Here is a 17602-nt window from a genome sequence, read left to right as displayed (position 1 = left end):
TTCACCTCCCAAGTTGATGAGGAAGCTTACAGTGCTCTCTGTTATTGGTTTCTCAAACTATTCTTCTCATAGACTGAACTGAGTGTTTAGCATACAATTAGTGCAAACCAAAGTTAACTTTGATTTCAGGTTTTGACTTTTATTGTCGAAGGATAATCAAAATTAAATTCAATCAGTACAAAATCTTGTTTCCCCTTCAAATTGCATACCATATGTCACCGGATAATGATTACTAGTGTACTGATATTGTTACTGAATTACCTGACAATAGTTTGCTTGTTAATGTTGCCAAGAAAAATTTATTTTTGTTTGTTCTTTGCAGCTAATGACAAATCTTTTACAATTATTCCAAGTTTGCACACGCAGCACTTAATACCGTATTGGTGTATTAAATAAAGAATTATATCACTTCCAGTTAATGTCAATTCTTCTGTGGTGTAAATATTATGTAGAATTAATTCACACCACCTATTCACAGTACTTGCAGATAACTTTGAAATAATCTCTTAAATCGCTTTACAGATGAAATGTAAAGTCCAATCTTCAGTTCTGTCTAGCATTTCAAGCAATAACAAAGTATTCAATTGTTTTTATTTTGTGCAGTTGCCTAGCCTTGTTTCCTGTATGGCAAAACTTACATATGTATTGACACTGTCTCTCTTCATTAATGTTCTTCATGTTCACTTGAGAGTAGTGGCATAATCTCCAATCTTGAGAAACCAGGTCATAATTAAAATATTCTTCAAAACAGTGTTTCCTATTTTTAAATGTTTCATTCTTCTTCATAAGTCTCACATTTTTTTGTTAATCTCCAAAAAACATTTTCACTTCAAATTTGTATTTCACACACAGTCACCACATGAGAGGGATCTGGGTTTCAAAACCATAGAACAATCTTGATGTAGGTTTAATTGTGATACATTACTTATTAAACTTTCTCCAATTTCTAGTCTCTAAATGGACTTCAACTGTTCTAGATGACAATTTGCTTTTATTACAAGTTGAGTCACATCAATCTGCATCAAGTGGATCTCAAATTCACACTGAGTTGAACTGCAGACTTTTTACAAAAGTGTTTACACAATAATTCTTCAATTACTATTTCATTGATGGGTGATTACTCCAGTTCTCCCCTTAAGCATTCAGTGTGTTACTGGAAACTCCATGCCACACAAAACAAATATTTACCCTCACATGTTTATATAAATGATCTGCCTTTGTATTTAACACAGAATTAATTATCATTTTTTTCCAATCACTTTGAATATTTTTTTTCTCAAGTGACCTTTAGAGACCTGCTGCTAGAAGAGGGAAACTTATTTTGCATAATCTTTGTAGAATCGTACTAGTATCCCATCAGGTCCAGTTGCCCTTCCTGTCTTGAGTCATTTTAGTTGATTTTCTATCCCATGTTCATTTATTTCAATAGCTACCATTTTTCCAATTGTGTGACAACTGAAAAAATGATGTTCTTCTGTGAAACAATTTTGGAAAAAGACATTTCATATTTCAATCTTTTCCTGTGCTCTCCATTTTAACACTATTATGATCGCTGAGTGTCAGAACAGTTGGCTTTGATCTGTTTACTGATTTAACATTTGACCCAAACTTATTAGGATTTTGTGTCAAATTGGTAGATTTTTGCTTTTCTTGAACATACCAGCCATGGGTCTCTTTATGCTAATTTAGCTTAGTTCAGTTTTTGTTTGTCCATGAGGTTTTGGCAATGTTTAATTCTGCAGTAAAAGTCCCTTTGCTTTCAGAGCAGCTTCCTAATATGTCTGTCCAACCCATCCATCAAGACTATGCCTGCTACACACCTGTCTGAAATTTATTGTGTAGGCTGAGAAAAACAAAACTGCCATGGAAAATATTTAGAAGACCAGCACAAAACTGACCCTTGTTAATGAACAGGAGAAATGCCCATCTCAGAAAATGATAGAAACCATAATTTCAATGCACCAACTGGTTGCTGTCACATGTCTGCACATGCACATCCCCTGTATGCTTCATCCCGAACACTTCACTGCCATTACATTTGAGTGTTTAAAGACCAGTTGAATGTAACACAAAACGGTGCTCATGATAAAATAGTGTGTGTCATAAGAATACTATGCCTGCTACAGTCATACACTTTTGGTTAGCTTGCAATAGCCACAGCCTGACAGTCTGGAACCTGTGGTACATTACATGCCATTTTTAGGCAGCAGAAATGTTGTGTCAAGCTGTAACTGGCAGTCTTGCAGTATGTAACAACTGGTCAGGAGAGTAGGTATATCCAGAGCTAGATGTGTTGGTTGGATCATAAAGACAGGGATCTGTGGCAGTAAAAGCTAAGATGGTGCTCATAGGAAGAACTGTATTAAGAAGTCAAGTGGTTATTAATTAATAATCATTTATAATTGTACATGTGAAAGTTAAATACTAGCAGTGAATGATAGCTTTCTAGTATGAGTAGAACTGAGTTAAATATTAGAATTTATGTGAATTAATGGCCTATAACAGTCTGCAATAAAAGTTTCAACTGGTATGGATGAAAAAAATTAAGATCAATTAAATGGTGACTTCTCTGGAAGTCTGTGGATTATAAAAGTGTGGATAGCACAGTGAAGAACATGAATTGTTGGGAACAAATAAAATAAGTATATTTACATTGTGTTGTCATTTGTAACATATCTTGATCATGTGTAATTGTCAAGTTGATGGCCATTAATTACAGACACAACACAAACAACAGGAATATGGTTTATTTCTGTTGTTGGTCATCAAGTTGATAGGCTGGAAATGACAGGTGTCATGACTCCATTTATTGGACCAGAACCTACCCTAATGTGATGGTAAACCCAAAACTATGTGGCTGGGTCAGGAGGTAGCACACAGAATGCTGGACTCTCTACATCTACATCTACACCTACAGTATACTCTTCAACCACCGTGATATGCAGTGCGGAGTTTCTTCCTGTTCCATTCATGTACGGAGCATGAATGTTTGAATGCCTCTGTGCATGCAGTGATTATTCTAAACTTATCTTCACAGTCCCTAAGTGAGAGATGCATAGGGAGTTGTAGTATATTCCTAGAGCAGTCACTTCAAGCTGGTTCTTGAAACTTTGTTAATAGACTTTCTCAGGATAGTTTACGTCTGTCTTCAAGGGTCTTTCAATTCAGTTCCTTCATTATCTCTGTGACATTTTCCCACAGACCAAACAAATCTCTGACCATTCATGCTGTCCTTCTCTCCATATGTTCAGTATTCAGTATCTGGTATGACTTCACACACTTGAGCAATATTTTACAACCAGTCGCACAAGTGAGTTGTAAGCAATCTCCTTGGTAGATTGATTGCACTTTCCCAGTATTCTACCAATAAATCAAAGTTGTCCTTTACCCACGGCTGAACCTATGTGACCATTCCATTTCGTATCCCTACAAACTGTTACACCCAGGTATTTGTATGAGTTGGCTGATTCCAACAGTGACTTGTTGATAGTATAGTCACAGGATACTACATTTTTTGTTTTTTGTTTTGTGAAGTGTTCAGTTTTACTTTTCTGAACATTTAAAGCAAGTTTCAATATTTGCAACACTTTGAAGTCTATCAAGTTCTGACTGAAAATTTATGGAGCTTCTTTCAGATAGTACTTCATTATAGATAACTGCACCATCTGTAAAAATCCTGATTTTTACTATCAATACTGTCTGCAAGGTCACTAATATACAACATGATATGTAAGGATCCAATCGCACTTTCCAGCGGCACAACTGAAATTACATCTACATCTGATGATGACTCACCATCCGAGATAACAGGTTGCATCCTCCCTACCAAAAAGCTCTCAATCCAGTCACAAATTTCACTTGATATCCATATGATCATACTTTTGACAATAAACGTAGGTATGGTACTCAGTCAAATGCTTTTCAGAAATCAAGAAACACAGTGTCTGCCTGATTGCCTTATCCAAAGCTTTCAGTATATCATTTGAGGAAAGTATGAATTGGGTTTCACATGATTGGTGTCTCCAAAATCCATGCTTGTTGGCATTGAGGAGGTTATTCAGTTCAAGGTACCCCATTATGTCTGAGCTCAGAATGTGTTCTAAGATCCTACAACAAATTGATGTCAAGGATTCTGGGTGGTAGTTTTGTGGATCACTTCTACCACCCTTCTTGTAGATGGGTGTGACTTGTGCCTTTTACCAAGAACTGGGCAGGTTGTTCAACAGATATATGGTAGATTATAATTAGAAGAGAGGCTAACTCAGCCAAAAATTCAGTATAGAATCTGACAGGGGCACCATTGGGTCCTGAATCATTATCCAATTTTAACAGTTTCAGCTGTTTCTCAATGACACTGACACTAATACTTGTTTCATTCATCTTTTTAGTGGTACAAGGATTAAATTAGGGCAATTCTCATGGGTTTTCCTCAATTTCATTTCCTGTGTCATTCACTATAGACAGGACTCTTAACTTTGGTGTCACTAACAGCCTTTACATATAACCAGAATTTCTCTGGGTTCTGTGAAAGATCACTTGACAGTATTCTGGTATGGTAGTTACTGAAGGTATCATGCATTGCTCTCTTGATTGCACGTTTCATACAGCATCTCTCTATTCATAGCCCTACACTTTGTTTTACACCTATTATGCAGTAATCTCTGTTTCTTTAGAAATTTCTTTTTACAGTGACTGTATACCATGGAGGTTTCCTCCCATTATGAACTTTTCTACTTGGTACACATATATCTAGTGAATGGTCAACTAGTCTTTTAAACTTGAGCCAGAGTTCCTGTACATGCTCCTGTCCTGTGCTGAAAGTTTCAAGTTCCTCATTGAGGTATGGCTACTGATTTTTTATCTAGTTTACTGAACACATATATCTTTCTGCTTGTTTAGTTGTCCTTTGTACTTTGGTAATCATTGTTGCCACAGCCATGTATTGGTCACTGATGCCAGTTTTGATGTGGACATCCTCAAAGAGGTTGCCATTAGATCCAATATATTTCCATCATGAGTGGTGTTCCTAACTATCCATTCTAGGTAGTTTTCAGAGAAGGCACTCAGTAAAGTTTCACAGGGTGTGTTATCATGGCCACCAGAAAAAATCCGTAATTTTCACAATTAACTGCTGGATTTTGCAAAAACAGACATAACGTCTGATGGGATAACCACAATCACTGGTTTTTCCAATGTTATTTATAATCCGTCTTGATTGCAAAAAATGTTTATTCACATGACCAGTTTCGGTTCCTCTAGAACCATCTTCAGATCTGCAATTTCGGTTACAGGAGTAACCTGTCTATTCACAGCAACCTTCACATGCTGCGTCACAGCTATCATTATCTGGATTGGATGGAGAGTGCCTAATCTAAAATACCCTTGTCTGGACTCCCCCACACAGTCAGCTAACTGAGTAGCAGCCTCTGATGTGTAGTGCCCACCCAACACATTCAGGAGGACCCTACAGTCCTCAACCCTATGGCACAAGTCCAGGAGGTCACAGCCTACCTTGTCACAGAACTTTGGAAGTCTCTGTTCAGTCCTTCAATCTGACTCAGAACAGAAGGGCACGATCAGTTATCGGGACAATGCTGCAAATTGTGAGCTTCATTGAAACTCCATGTACACGGCTGGTCTTCTCAGCCTTCTCTGCTGGTCAATGGAATGACCCAAGAATGACCTCAGAGCCCAGACGATAGGCATAATTTGTTCCAACATGCACCACAATCTGCGGTTCATTGCACCGTGTTCCATCAATGACTGGTGGAATAACCTCTTCAACATGTTGAATGAGGCCCCCAGGCATACACACTCAGGGCACCTGGTGTCCTTTCCTGTCCCTTTCTCCCATTTCCCCAAGGGGTACTATCATTCGCCATACATTTGAACTGGCGATAATTAATAGACCCCTGCCCTTTTGCGTTTTCCTCCTCCTGACACCAGACAAGACAGATTTCCCCAAAACAAGTGAAGTGAGTCCCACTGGCTCAGTTTCAGTTTCACTGAAAGACAGCACTTCAAACGTGTTGGTTAAGAGGATCGGTACAACACCCTGAGTCCTCCCTGGTCCTCAGCCAACCTGTACAGGACACCTAGATCTACCACTGACATGCCATTTGCAGTCAAGTTGGTGAGTAATGACAAATCCTGTACTTTCTGTGGAGGAGACAGGGTACATGGCAGAGGATAGTACTTGAGGTACCTCTGGTACAGATATCACAAGTACACGACTCTCTGGAGAGCTCTTTCAACGCACCCATTTGCAGCAGCTGCCAATCATTTGACAGTCGGTCAATTTCCAGCTGCTTACGAACATCAACCAACTCATCCCGTGTTCGAGAGCACATTCACACACACCAAGTGAATGTGACTGCTGACACTGTGACTGCTAACAGCTGTAACTATGTACCATTACGTGGGAAATTTTACAGAGAGGAGCCACAAAAACCACTACAGCAAGGGACTGCACAGCAATAAATGGGGTAGAGGAGGTGAAGGCTTTTGATAGAGACTGTAACAGATTCTAACCAGGAGGAACACAGAAAACCAACCAAGAAATTGAATAACCTAAAACAGGTGGCATACGAAATGTGCAAGTTAAAGCATCCACTCAAACTTTTGCATGTTGAGCTCTGCCAGTGGTTTCTGAGTGAAATGGAATCAGGGCTTTTGGTTTTCAGTTCTTCAGATGAGGGTTGGTTCAGCCTGTCAGGGTACGTGAACTCATGGAACATGCACCATTATGCATTGTAAAATCGCCATTAGTACTTTGAAGAGCCATTGCATAATAGTAAGCTTGGTGTTTGGTGTGCGATGTCACGTGTCCACATCTTTGCACAAATCTTTCATCAAACTGTTAATTCTAACCAGCATGTCCATATGTAAGTCAGCTCACAGAAGATGAATTACAGTATGGATATTTTCAGCAAGATGCAGCAACAGCACCCACTGCACAGACAACTTTGTCATAAAAGCATGATGTATTCACTGATGAGAGGGTTATCAGCAGAGATAGTGCAATCTCCTGGCCACCTCAATTGCCTGACCTCTCCTCCTGTGATTTACAGCCATGGGGCAAATTGTAGGGTCATGGTACTCAAATAATCCTCACACACTGGAAGAGCTGAACACTGAAAACACTACAGCTGCTACCCCTCAGGCAGAGCTGCTATGCATGCCTCACAGTTTGCTGAATCAAGCACAGTGCTGCATTGACGACAATGGTTGCCATTTTCACTCTTTTCTCTGATGTTTATTCGCAAGGCTCAATGGCACACCAGTCTTTCTATAAATATTTTCTGGGCCAGTTTTATTTTAGCCATGCAGTAAAATATTCTTGACCTTTGTCTATTTATACTCAACATTTTCAGCCTCAGATAGATTGTTTGATGTTGACTGCCCAAGTAATCTGAGATCTCTCTCTCTCTCTCTCTCTCTCTCTCTCTCTCTCTCTCTTTCCACTAATTAAGCAGAAATATCTACTTACCTTTCTTCATATTCCTATTGACACATGCAGTTAGTATGGTGTAATAAACTTACAATCTTTGATTACCTGCTCTACTTTAACTGAGCTGAAAAGTTCAGGCCTCTTTGTAGCTAGATCTCACATGTTACCCTCTTGAGACAGTTCTCTGATTAACTGCTCAAGGTTATTTTTGGATAAAGCATTTAGAACATTTTTCATTAAATTGTCTGTCCCTAATACCCATCCTAATGGCTTGGGTCTCTAGCTTGCAGGTTGGCCTTAATACTATAATATGACTATGAAATTTTATGAAGTAGGTTCTTGTTATTTACATGAATAGAGAACATACTGGCCAAAAGATTTTTCTTATATGGGAAAAGATAAATAATGTGGACAAATACAGTCTGTCTGGGTAGCATATACTTGCACCAAAAGGTTGTAACAATTCTCTCCTAATAAAGAATGTAGAAAACATTTACTTTTGCTGACACTGCATGTGAGCAAGCAGCACTGCAATGACAATGTATCTGCATTGTAAGAGTCACTTTATACAAAACAGTTTACTTAACTTGCAAATTGCATTGGTATCTAGGGGTGTGCATATTTTTAATTAGACTAATCAGGTGCTGGATTGTTTGTTAAAACAGGCTTGAAGTGCTGATTTCAAAATATGTGGTTTTATTCTCATTCATTATAAAACCCACACCTCCAAAGAGCTTCACATGATGTTAACCCTTTGAACAGCAAAAAGAGTCTAACACCACTGGCACCAATCAAGTATAATATAAACAACTTCCAGCATGTCCTATGAGTCAAAATGTTGTTTATGTAACTTCTGTTTTTAGATCTGAATTCAGTTCCAATTTATTGAGTATTTTCCACAAGTATTGATTCCTTTGAGTATTTTTGAAAATAACCAGTTGATGATGGAGTTTTTAAGTTATAGAAAATATTCTTAAAGCTGTTAATTTCAGGTTATACTAAAAAACTGGTTGATTATCAATAGAATCACAATAAAAATATAAAAAGTAACATATGTTTAGTCTAATATTATTATTACATTGTAAAATAATGATAAATCATGTAGTTTTGTTTTATTAGCATTTTCTGTCATTCATTTGCAAACTAATATTAATAGTGTAACATTGCAGTAAATTAAAATATTAATACACAAACAAAAAATCGTATTTGTGGTAAATTTGTTCCCAAGGGCTAGAAAACTTTGCAAACATCTACAATCATAAATGCCATAATTTATAAATAAAAATGGATTCAAATCTGCTCAGAATTTAGCTGGTATTGCATATTTCTTTAACCGAGGAAAGTTCCATTGGGTCTTGATTTAATTCAACTATATGGGAGAACCCAGAACCTAAACAGACCAGAAACACAGTCATCAACCTTTCTTCCAAAAGCCTTAGTCCTACAGAAGTATCAGTCCTTTCCCAAGGCCTTCCCCATTGCCCACCCCCACAATCAATCATGCTGGACTTTGTGAATGACCTTCTCTCCTTGTCCCAGTCCTACAGTAGAAACACTTTTTCGACACCAACCCTACCAATCAGACTCAACCCAAAACCAATGCTAAACTCTGCCTGACTCAGTTCACCCCTTCATCCAACCATGATCCACCCCCTTCCTGCCACCACCAAATCAACCCCAGTTAACATTTAAGAATTTCTTAACCTCAAACTTTGCCTCACCATCATTCCCCAAATCCCTCAATATGGAAGCTAGCATTACATCCACAGAAAGAACCACAATCAACCACCAAAAAACCAATCCTGACCTTATAAGCCTAGTTGCTGACAAAGGCTCCACCACTGTGGCTTTGAACCACAGGAATTACCTGGTGGAAGGACCCCACTAGCTGTAACATTCTCAGATTTGTCCACCTACAAACTCTGGCACAGTGTCCCTACTTCCTTCCAGGTCACCATGACCAGCTATATCCTCGCCCACAATTACTTCACCTTGGATGCATCACCTACAAGCAAATACATGATACAGCAATGGGCACCTGCACGGCACCATCCTATGCCAGTCCATTTGTGGGCCATCTAGAGGAATCCTTCCTAACCACCCAGAATTCCAAACCCCTCACCTGGTTCAGATTTTCTGATGGCATCTTCATGATCTGGACTGAGAGTGAGAACATCCTATCCACATTCCTCCAGAACCTCAAAACCTTCTCATTTGCTTTATGTGGTCCTCCTCAACCCAACAAGCCATCTTCGGCAATGTTGATCTCTGCCTCAAACATTGCTGCATCAGTACCTCTATCCATATCACCCCATTCAACCACCAGCAATCCTTCACTTTGACAGCTGCCACCCTTTTCATAACAAGAAGTCCCTTCCACACTGCCTATTCACCCATGGGTGTCATATCTATAGTGATCAGAGTATCTATCAAAATATACCAAGAGTCTCAATGAGGCCTTCACAGACTGAAATTACCCTCATAACCTTGTCCGTAAGCAGATCTCCTGTGCCTCATCTCTTCTGTCATGAACCAGTTCCTAACATCCCACCATCCTGCCACAAGAGAGCACTCCTAATCTCCTAATGCATGTCAGCACCACCCAGGAATGGAGCAACTGAATCACATTCTCGGCTACCTCTCATAGCTCCCTGAAATGAAGATTATCCTTCCTACTATTCTTCCCACCTCTCCACAATGTTATTCCACTGCCCACCAAATCTACACAATATTCTTATCCATCCCTACTCCATCCCTGCTCTGAGCCCCTTGCTTCATGGATCATTACATGGATCATAGACTTACACGCAAGACTTGTTCCATACATCCTCCCACCACCTCCTACTCCAGACCAACCACAAGCATCACCTTCCCCATTAAAGGCAGGGCTACCCGTGAAACCAGTCATGTGATCTACAACTTAAGCTGCAACCACTATGCTGCGTTCTATGTGGGCATCGCAACCAATGAGCTCTCTGTCCACATGAATGGCCACTGATAAACTGTACCCAAGAGACAGCTGGACCATCCAGTTGCTGAGCACACTGCCAAATATAAAATTTTTCACTTCAATGACTGCTCCACAGCCTATGCCATCTGGATCCTTCCAACCAACACTAGCATTTCTGAACTGTGCAGATGGGAGCTCTACTTGCAATGTGTCCTATGTTCCCGTAACACCCCTGGCCTCAACCTTCATTAGTCTACTATATCTACATCTACATCTATACTCTGCAAACCACTGTGAAGTGCTTGGCAGACGATATGTCTCATTGTGCCAATTATTAGGGTTTCTTCCTGTTCCATTCACATATGGAGTGCAGGAAGAATGACTGTTTGAATGTATCTGCGTGTGCTGTAATTATTCTAATCTTATCCTCATAATCTCTACGTGAGCAATATGTAGGTGGTTGTAGTATATTCCTAGAGTCACCTTTTAAAGCCAGTCCTTAAAACTTTTGTCAATAGACTTTGAAAAACTTTGTTAATAGACTGTTTTAGACTTTCATGCCAATCTTCAAGAATCTTCTAGTTGAGTTTCTTCAGTATCTCTGTGATTAAAAAAACCTGTGACCATTTGTGCTGCCCTTCTCTGTGGAGGTTCAACATCCCCTATTAGTCCTATTTGATACCAGTCCCTCACACTTGAGCAATATTCTAGAACCGCTCACAGGAGTGATTGTAAGCAATCTCCTTTGTAACCTGTCTGCACTTTCCATGTTCTTCATCCACCTCACTCCTCCCTGTTCCCTCTCGAGCACTACACAGCCTTCTGTTTTACCAGCACACCCATAGACTTTTTTCTTCTCCTCTCCTTCTCCCCTTTTCTACTCCCCCCCCCCCCCCCTCCTCCCTCTTCAAGCATCAAACCACCCAACTGCACCTAGCTGCCCTACCCTCTACCTGCCACATCCCTGTATGACCCACAAGCAGCACCTTTCCATCTCCCACCTCTAACTTGCTATCCCTCCCCCTCCCCCTCCCCCTCTGCACCTGGCCTCCTCCTTATTCTCACCTCCCAGATTGGCTCTCCCACCAGGAACAACTGTACACTGTCCAGCCTTGGTGGCCAGAGACAGTGGCCACATGCATGTGAGTTGTGTGTGCCTGAACATGTGTGTTGTTTACTTTAGAAGAAAGCTTCCTGGCTGAAGGCTCACATGTTTAGCAGTCACTTTGTTGTGCCTGTCTGGGGCTCAACATCTCCACTGTATGGTAACAGCAATCTATCCTTTTCATAATATTGTCATTATTCCATCCTGGATATGGTTTGTCTAAAGAATATACATATATAACTGATGAGATACGCAGATATATACCCACCTGGCAAGATTAACACGAGCTTTCTGTCCTCCACTTAGCATAATGCCTCTATCACCGACAAGAGTCTTATCACGGTGTGGGAATGTGTCAAAATCTGTCTCCAGTGCACAAGCTTTTATTACTTGCCAGTACCAATCTCTGTCGTAAGGTTCACCAAAGAGGATGTTCTGTCGAAGAGTTGCAGCAAACAGCCATGGTTCTTGTGATGCGTATGAAACTTTGCCTCTTATAGATAATGTTCCTGAAGTGATTGGCAGCTCACCCAGAACAGTCTGAAGTAAGGATGACTAGAAAAAAATTAATGCTTAATTAATAACAACAACAAAAAAATAAGCTCACATTAATCGAAAAACATTATTTGTTCTTACCAAATATTTCTCACTCCTATATTATCTATCATCTACCTTTTATTCCATGAGGGGCAGTCATAAAAACATAATTATCACCTGGAAAAATAAAGTCATTGATTTGTGTTTGTATGCAGACAGTAAATAGCTGCAGTTCTGGTATACATCGATATCACTGTGTCACAGTAGCATAGGGCAACAAAAGAGGAGCTACAAGAAAATGTTGTAGCTGACTCTAAGTGCAGTATCATGCAGTAATTCGTTTTCAGCAGCAGCAGAAATATTGTAACTGTGTCAGGCCAATTCAGATGACTTCTTTAGCTGTCTGAAGTCCCTTGACACAGGTGCAACATTAGTGCTGCTGCTGAAAATGAATTATTGCATGATACCCTACTTTATCAGTCAGTTGTAACAGTTTGCTTTAGCTCCTCTATTGGTGTACTATGCTACTGTGAGCCATGGATATTGATATACACCAGAACTGCAGCTATATACAGTTCAAAAACATATAAAAATCAATGACATTTTTTTCTAAATGATAATTTAGTATGTCTTGATAATTTCAGACATAAATATGGCAATGAATAATAATATTTAAGAACAGATCACAGTCTGAGATTGACACTACAGCAAAAAATTCTGGGGTAAATTTCAATTCACTTTTTATTACATTTCCTGCTGCAGTATAAATTCTAAAGACAGGAAGGGAAATGAAAGGACAGAATAAGGAGGCATTAGCAGAAAAATCTGGTGTAAAGAAAGAGCAAAGTGAAGCCAGGAACCTGGATACATAAGATATGGCACACTGTGCAATGCCCCAGTAATAGATGGAGGTGGTGATGAATGAAGTAACTAGAACTGAATGTACATCATAGTAAAAGAAATGGCAGACATATGAACACTGGCTTTTTGGACTGTAATTGGACTGCTATATTAACACAAGGATAAATTAGATGATTGTGGCAGAAGCCTTGGTTCAATAGTAAGATATTTATACCTAGTAATGATGACAGCAACAGAAAGAATCACAGCAATGAATTCTTTGCAAAGTGTATAAATTCAACTGAATTAATTCATTTTCTCACACAGCTAGCAGTATTTTAGCCAATGTTTAAATTTTCATCTATAGAATAAGGGTTGACTTTATACGATAAACAATAATAATAAACCTCATTGGTAGATTTGTGGCCTGTACTTAAAAAGACAGCACTTAAATTACATGTGTTAATCATCCTATGTACTGTATATGTTGATGTACATGAGATTGTATATCATATTTACCCCTACAAGCTGCTGACTGGTAAGAACACAACGTAATATTACGTTTATCTTAACAGGAATGTGAGGGGAGGTATACGAGCATGAAAGAGGGTACATACAATGTGAAGATAAGTACAACAGGTTCAGCTAAAAGAAGGATAAAATGTGTGTGTATCTGGTGGAGGGGGTAGGTGGGGAGGAGGTAAGAAGGCATTCTGTCGGACTTCTGAATCATCACTACACATAATGCCCTCATTTTATAACAGTGCAGAGAGATCGGAAAATTAGTTCAGGATGCTTGCACAGAAGCTGCTAACAAAGCATTCACAAGTACTTACATACCTCTACAGTCCCTACAAAAATGAGATGTTTCCATTGCAGTAATTTTATGATCTGAGTTCTGAGACAATCATGTGCAATTCTTTGTCTGGTACAGATATTTCAAGCTCAATTACAACACTTTAACTATAAACAAGTATGACTGAGAAAACAGTTACCAAGGACTTCATTAAACAATATAATGTGGTTCAGTTTTCTCCTCAGACTAGAACATATAGAGGAAGACTGCCTTTTGTACCTACCTTTCCTGAACCTACTGGCCCTATAATGGCAAACAGCTTCCCTGGCACAACTTCGAGAGTCACATTCTTTAAAGTATCATCAGCATTGCTTTCCCATTTTGCTGTGACATCCGTTAATTTGATACAAGGAGTTTCTTTCTCCACATACTCCTTTTCAGTTTTCATTTGAATAATACTTCTGTCATGAATAGCATCTAGGTTCACTGACTTTATTTCATCATAGTTGAGGAAGTTCTGTAGAAAGATGCAAAAGTGGTTAGGAATTTTAGAAATACATAACAGTGTTCAGCACTTCTACACCCTTTTGTAGATATCCAGCATATTACCTCAATACGCTTGCCAGAAATGAGACCTTCAGCTAGTGCTGCAATAGCTCTGGGGAATGAATCACTCATTGCTTGTTTCATGATATTGTAATATGCAGAAACAACAAAAACCTAAAAAAAAAGAAACAATTATAATCTCTAGTTTAACACATTTAAATGACGTAATGAACTAACCTTACATAAAAATGCAAACCACACAAATTATGACGGGTTATTAAGACTCTCATTCAGGAAGATCAAATGATGGAAAATACATAATGGAATAATACTGTCAATCAGAAACATAATTTTTATGTGAAGTAATACTTTTATTTTTTATATTTTTTTTTATTTTACACGTCTAGTTCTGTAGGACCAAACTGAGAAGCAAATCTCCAATGTCAGAGAACACATCAGCACATGCAAGTACAACATAAAAGCAATAACAGACAAAATAAAATGTTTAAGAACCCAAAAAAAGACAAGACAAGACTTTATGTAAACGCAAACAACAACATAACACAGGAATCAGATTATTTTTTCAAGAAACTTCTCAACAGAGTAGAAGGAGAGACACATGAGGAAACTCTTCAATTTCAATTTGAAAGCACGTGGATTACTGATAAGATTTTTGAATTCTTGTGGTACCTTATTGAAAATGGATGGAGCAAAATACTGCACACCTTTCTGCACAAGAATCAAGGAAGTGTGGTCCAAGTGCAGATTGGATTTCTGACAAGTATTACCTGAGTGAAAGATGCTAATTCTTGGGAATAAGCTGATATTGTTAATAGGAAATGGCAGAAAAGAGAATATATATCGAGAGGCCAATGTCAGAATGCCCAGACTAATGAATGAGTTGACAAGAGGTTCACAAACTTGCACCACTTATTGCCTGAACTTCCCACTTCTGAGCCAAAAATATCCTTTGAGAATATGAAGAGTTACCCCAAAATATAATATCAGACATCATAAGTGAATGAAAATAAGCAAAGTAGACTACTTTTTGCATCAAACTATCACTTACTTCAGATACCATTCAAAAAGTAAAAATGGCAACATTAAGTCTTTGAACAAGATCATGAATGTGAGCTTTCCATGACAATTTACTATCTATCGGAACACCAAGAAATTTGAACTGTTCAGTTTCACAAATAATACAGGGTGGTCCAAAAGTTCGGAAACACCCTGATAAAATCTAAATGGAGTATGAAACAAGGAAACAGAGTCCCTACACACGAGGAACGGGAAGGGGGAAACTTTATAGGCTATGCCACCAACATGGCGGCCATCTTGAAAGCCGCCATCTTGGATTCAACTCTAAAATTTCAAATGGAAATGTGGTCATGTGACATATCAAACAGATAGAGAATTTCATCAGAAAAACAATGCCGTTGTTATTTTAAACATAGCTTTATTCATTCTCGGGTTATAGCCAATTACTTGCGGCAGCAGTGGGACGCTCGGCAGCGTAAGTATTACGTACTGAGAAGTCCTAAAATGGAGTCTGAAACGGTGCAAAGTGACTATCCCATGCCTGATATGTTACATATGTTTAACTGTCAGGTATAATTTACTCATGCTACCGTTTTAATCGTTGTTTCCTTATTTACAGTTTACAAAATGTCCTTAACACATGAAGAATGCATTGAAATCATCTTGATATCAGGAGATAGAAGCACACGGGTCATTGCTGAGGATTTCAACAGTCGTCACCCAACCAGACAGCCCATCACTCACAGCGCAGTTGCCAAGTTTTTGGCCAAAGTCCAAGCAACAGGTTCTGTCACAGGTAAGCCTAAGGCTGGAAGACCAAAATCCACCACCGATGAAGCAACAACAATGAGCGTGTTGGCATCATTTAGCAAGAGCCCGCAACGGAGTACTCGTCGCCTGTCACAAGAATGTGTGGTTAGACGTACCTCCATACTGCGAATTTTATCGCAGCACAAAGGACACCTGTACAAAAGTCAGCTGCTCCAACACCTGAGCGAGGATGACACAGACCGTTGGGTACAGTACGCAGAATGGGTGACACAGCAGCTGCAGATAAACCCACGTTTCCCCTATCAGGTGCTGTTCAGTGAGGAAGCTAATTTCTTTATCAATGGCGAAGTGAACAAGAAGAATGACAGATACTGGTCCGACAGAAATCCACACTGGATTGATGCTTGCAAAATGGTCAACTCACAAAAAGTGATGGTCTGGTGTGGTGTGTGGGGTACCAAAGTCGTTGGACCTTTTTTTTATTGATGGTACGTTAACAGCCAACGGTTATCTGAGGTTATTGGATGAAGAAGTGTTTCCCTCGTTGTTAACAGAGGACGGGACATTTCCGGAATTCTTCCAGCATGATGGAACCCCAGCACATTACGGGCACAATGTGTGAGCATACCTGGATCTGCAGTTCCCTGAAAAGTGGATTGGTCGTAGGGGTGCTGTGGAGTGGCCACAACATTCACCAGATTTGACTCCTTTGGATTTTTATCTTTGGGGTCATGTCAAAGCACTGGTTTATTCTGTGAAAATACGGGATTTGCATCATCTAAAGCAGCGTATTGTTGATGCGTATGGTCAAATTCAGCCAGATTTGTTGGTCAAAGTTCATCAGGACTGGGTTCGGAGGGTAGCATTAACAATCCAACATAATGGACAACATATCGAGCCATTCCTATGACTGTTGGTGGTCTCTTGGGACTGTGTAACATCGGCGTAATGTCTCTTCCACACATAACACACATGCTGCCAAGCGTCCCACCGCTGCCACATGTAACTGGCTGTAACCCGAGAATGAATAAAGGTATGTTTAAAGTAACAACGGCATTGTTTTTCTGGTGAAATTCTCCATCTGTTTGATATGTCACATGACCACATTCCTATTTGAAATTTTGGAGTTGAATCCAAGATGGCGGCTTTCAAGATGGCCGCCATGTTGGTGGCATAGCCTGTAAAGTTTCCCCCTTCCTGTTCCTCGAGTGTAGGGACTCTGTTTCCTTGTTTCCTACTCCATTTGGATTTTATTAGGGTGTTTCCGGACTTTTGGACCACCCTGTACACACACACTCTGTGAAATTAAAATGTTTGGTTTTGTTGGATTGTGTGTTGGAAACTGTAAAAAGTGAGTCTTGCTGTGATTTAACATTAATTTATTCTCTAAAAGCCATGAACTTACATCTTGAACTGCACTATTTGAAACAGTGCCAACATTGCAAACGACATCCTTTACTATCAAGCTAAAGTCATCAGCAAACAGAAATATTTTAGAATCACCTGTAACACTAGAGAGCATATCATTTATATAAATGAGGAACACAAGTGGCCCCAGCACTGTTCCCT

General features: G+C 39.3%; 1 protein-coding gene across 2 annotated transcripts in view; it reads right to left on the bottom strand.

The window, feature by feature from the left end:
• LOC124593679 (probable multidrug resistance-associated protein lethal(2)03659) overlaps positions 1–17602 on the bottom strand; it is a 283510-nt gene that overhangs the window by 120868 nt on the left and 145040 nt on the right. For both annotated transcript variants that reach the window (XM_047131975.1, XM_047131976.1), the window contains 3 exons: positions 14288–14398; positions 13962–14195; positions 11774–12060 (listed from right to left, as the gene is read on the bottom strand). In XM_047131975.1, the coding sequence (XP_046987931.1) occupies positions 11774–12060; positions 13962–14195; positions 14288–14398 (632 nt within the window). The remainder of the gene's footprint in view (positions 1–11773; positions 12061–13961; positions 14196–14287; positions 14399–17602) is intronic.

This window comes from Schistocerca americana, chromosome 2 (assembly GCF_021461395.2).
Source record: "Schistocerca americana isolate TAMUIC-IGC-003095 chromosome 2, iqSchAmer2.1, whole genome shotgun sequence".
Classification (NCBI taxonomy): domain Eukaryota; kingdom Metazoa; phylum Arthropoda; class Insecta; order Orthoptera; family Acrididae; genus Schistocerca; species Schistocerca americana.
Note: the sequence above shows the minus strand (reverse complement) of the source record. Positions and strands in the feature narration are given on the sequence as shown.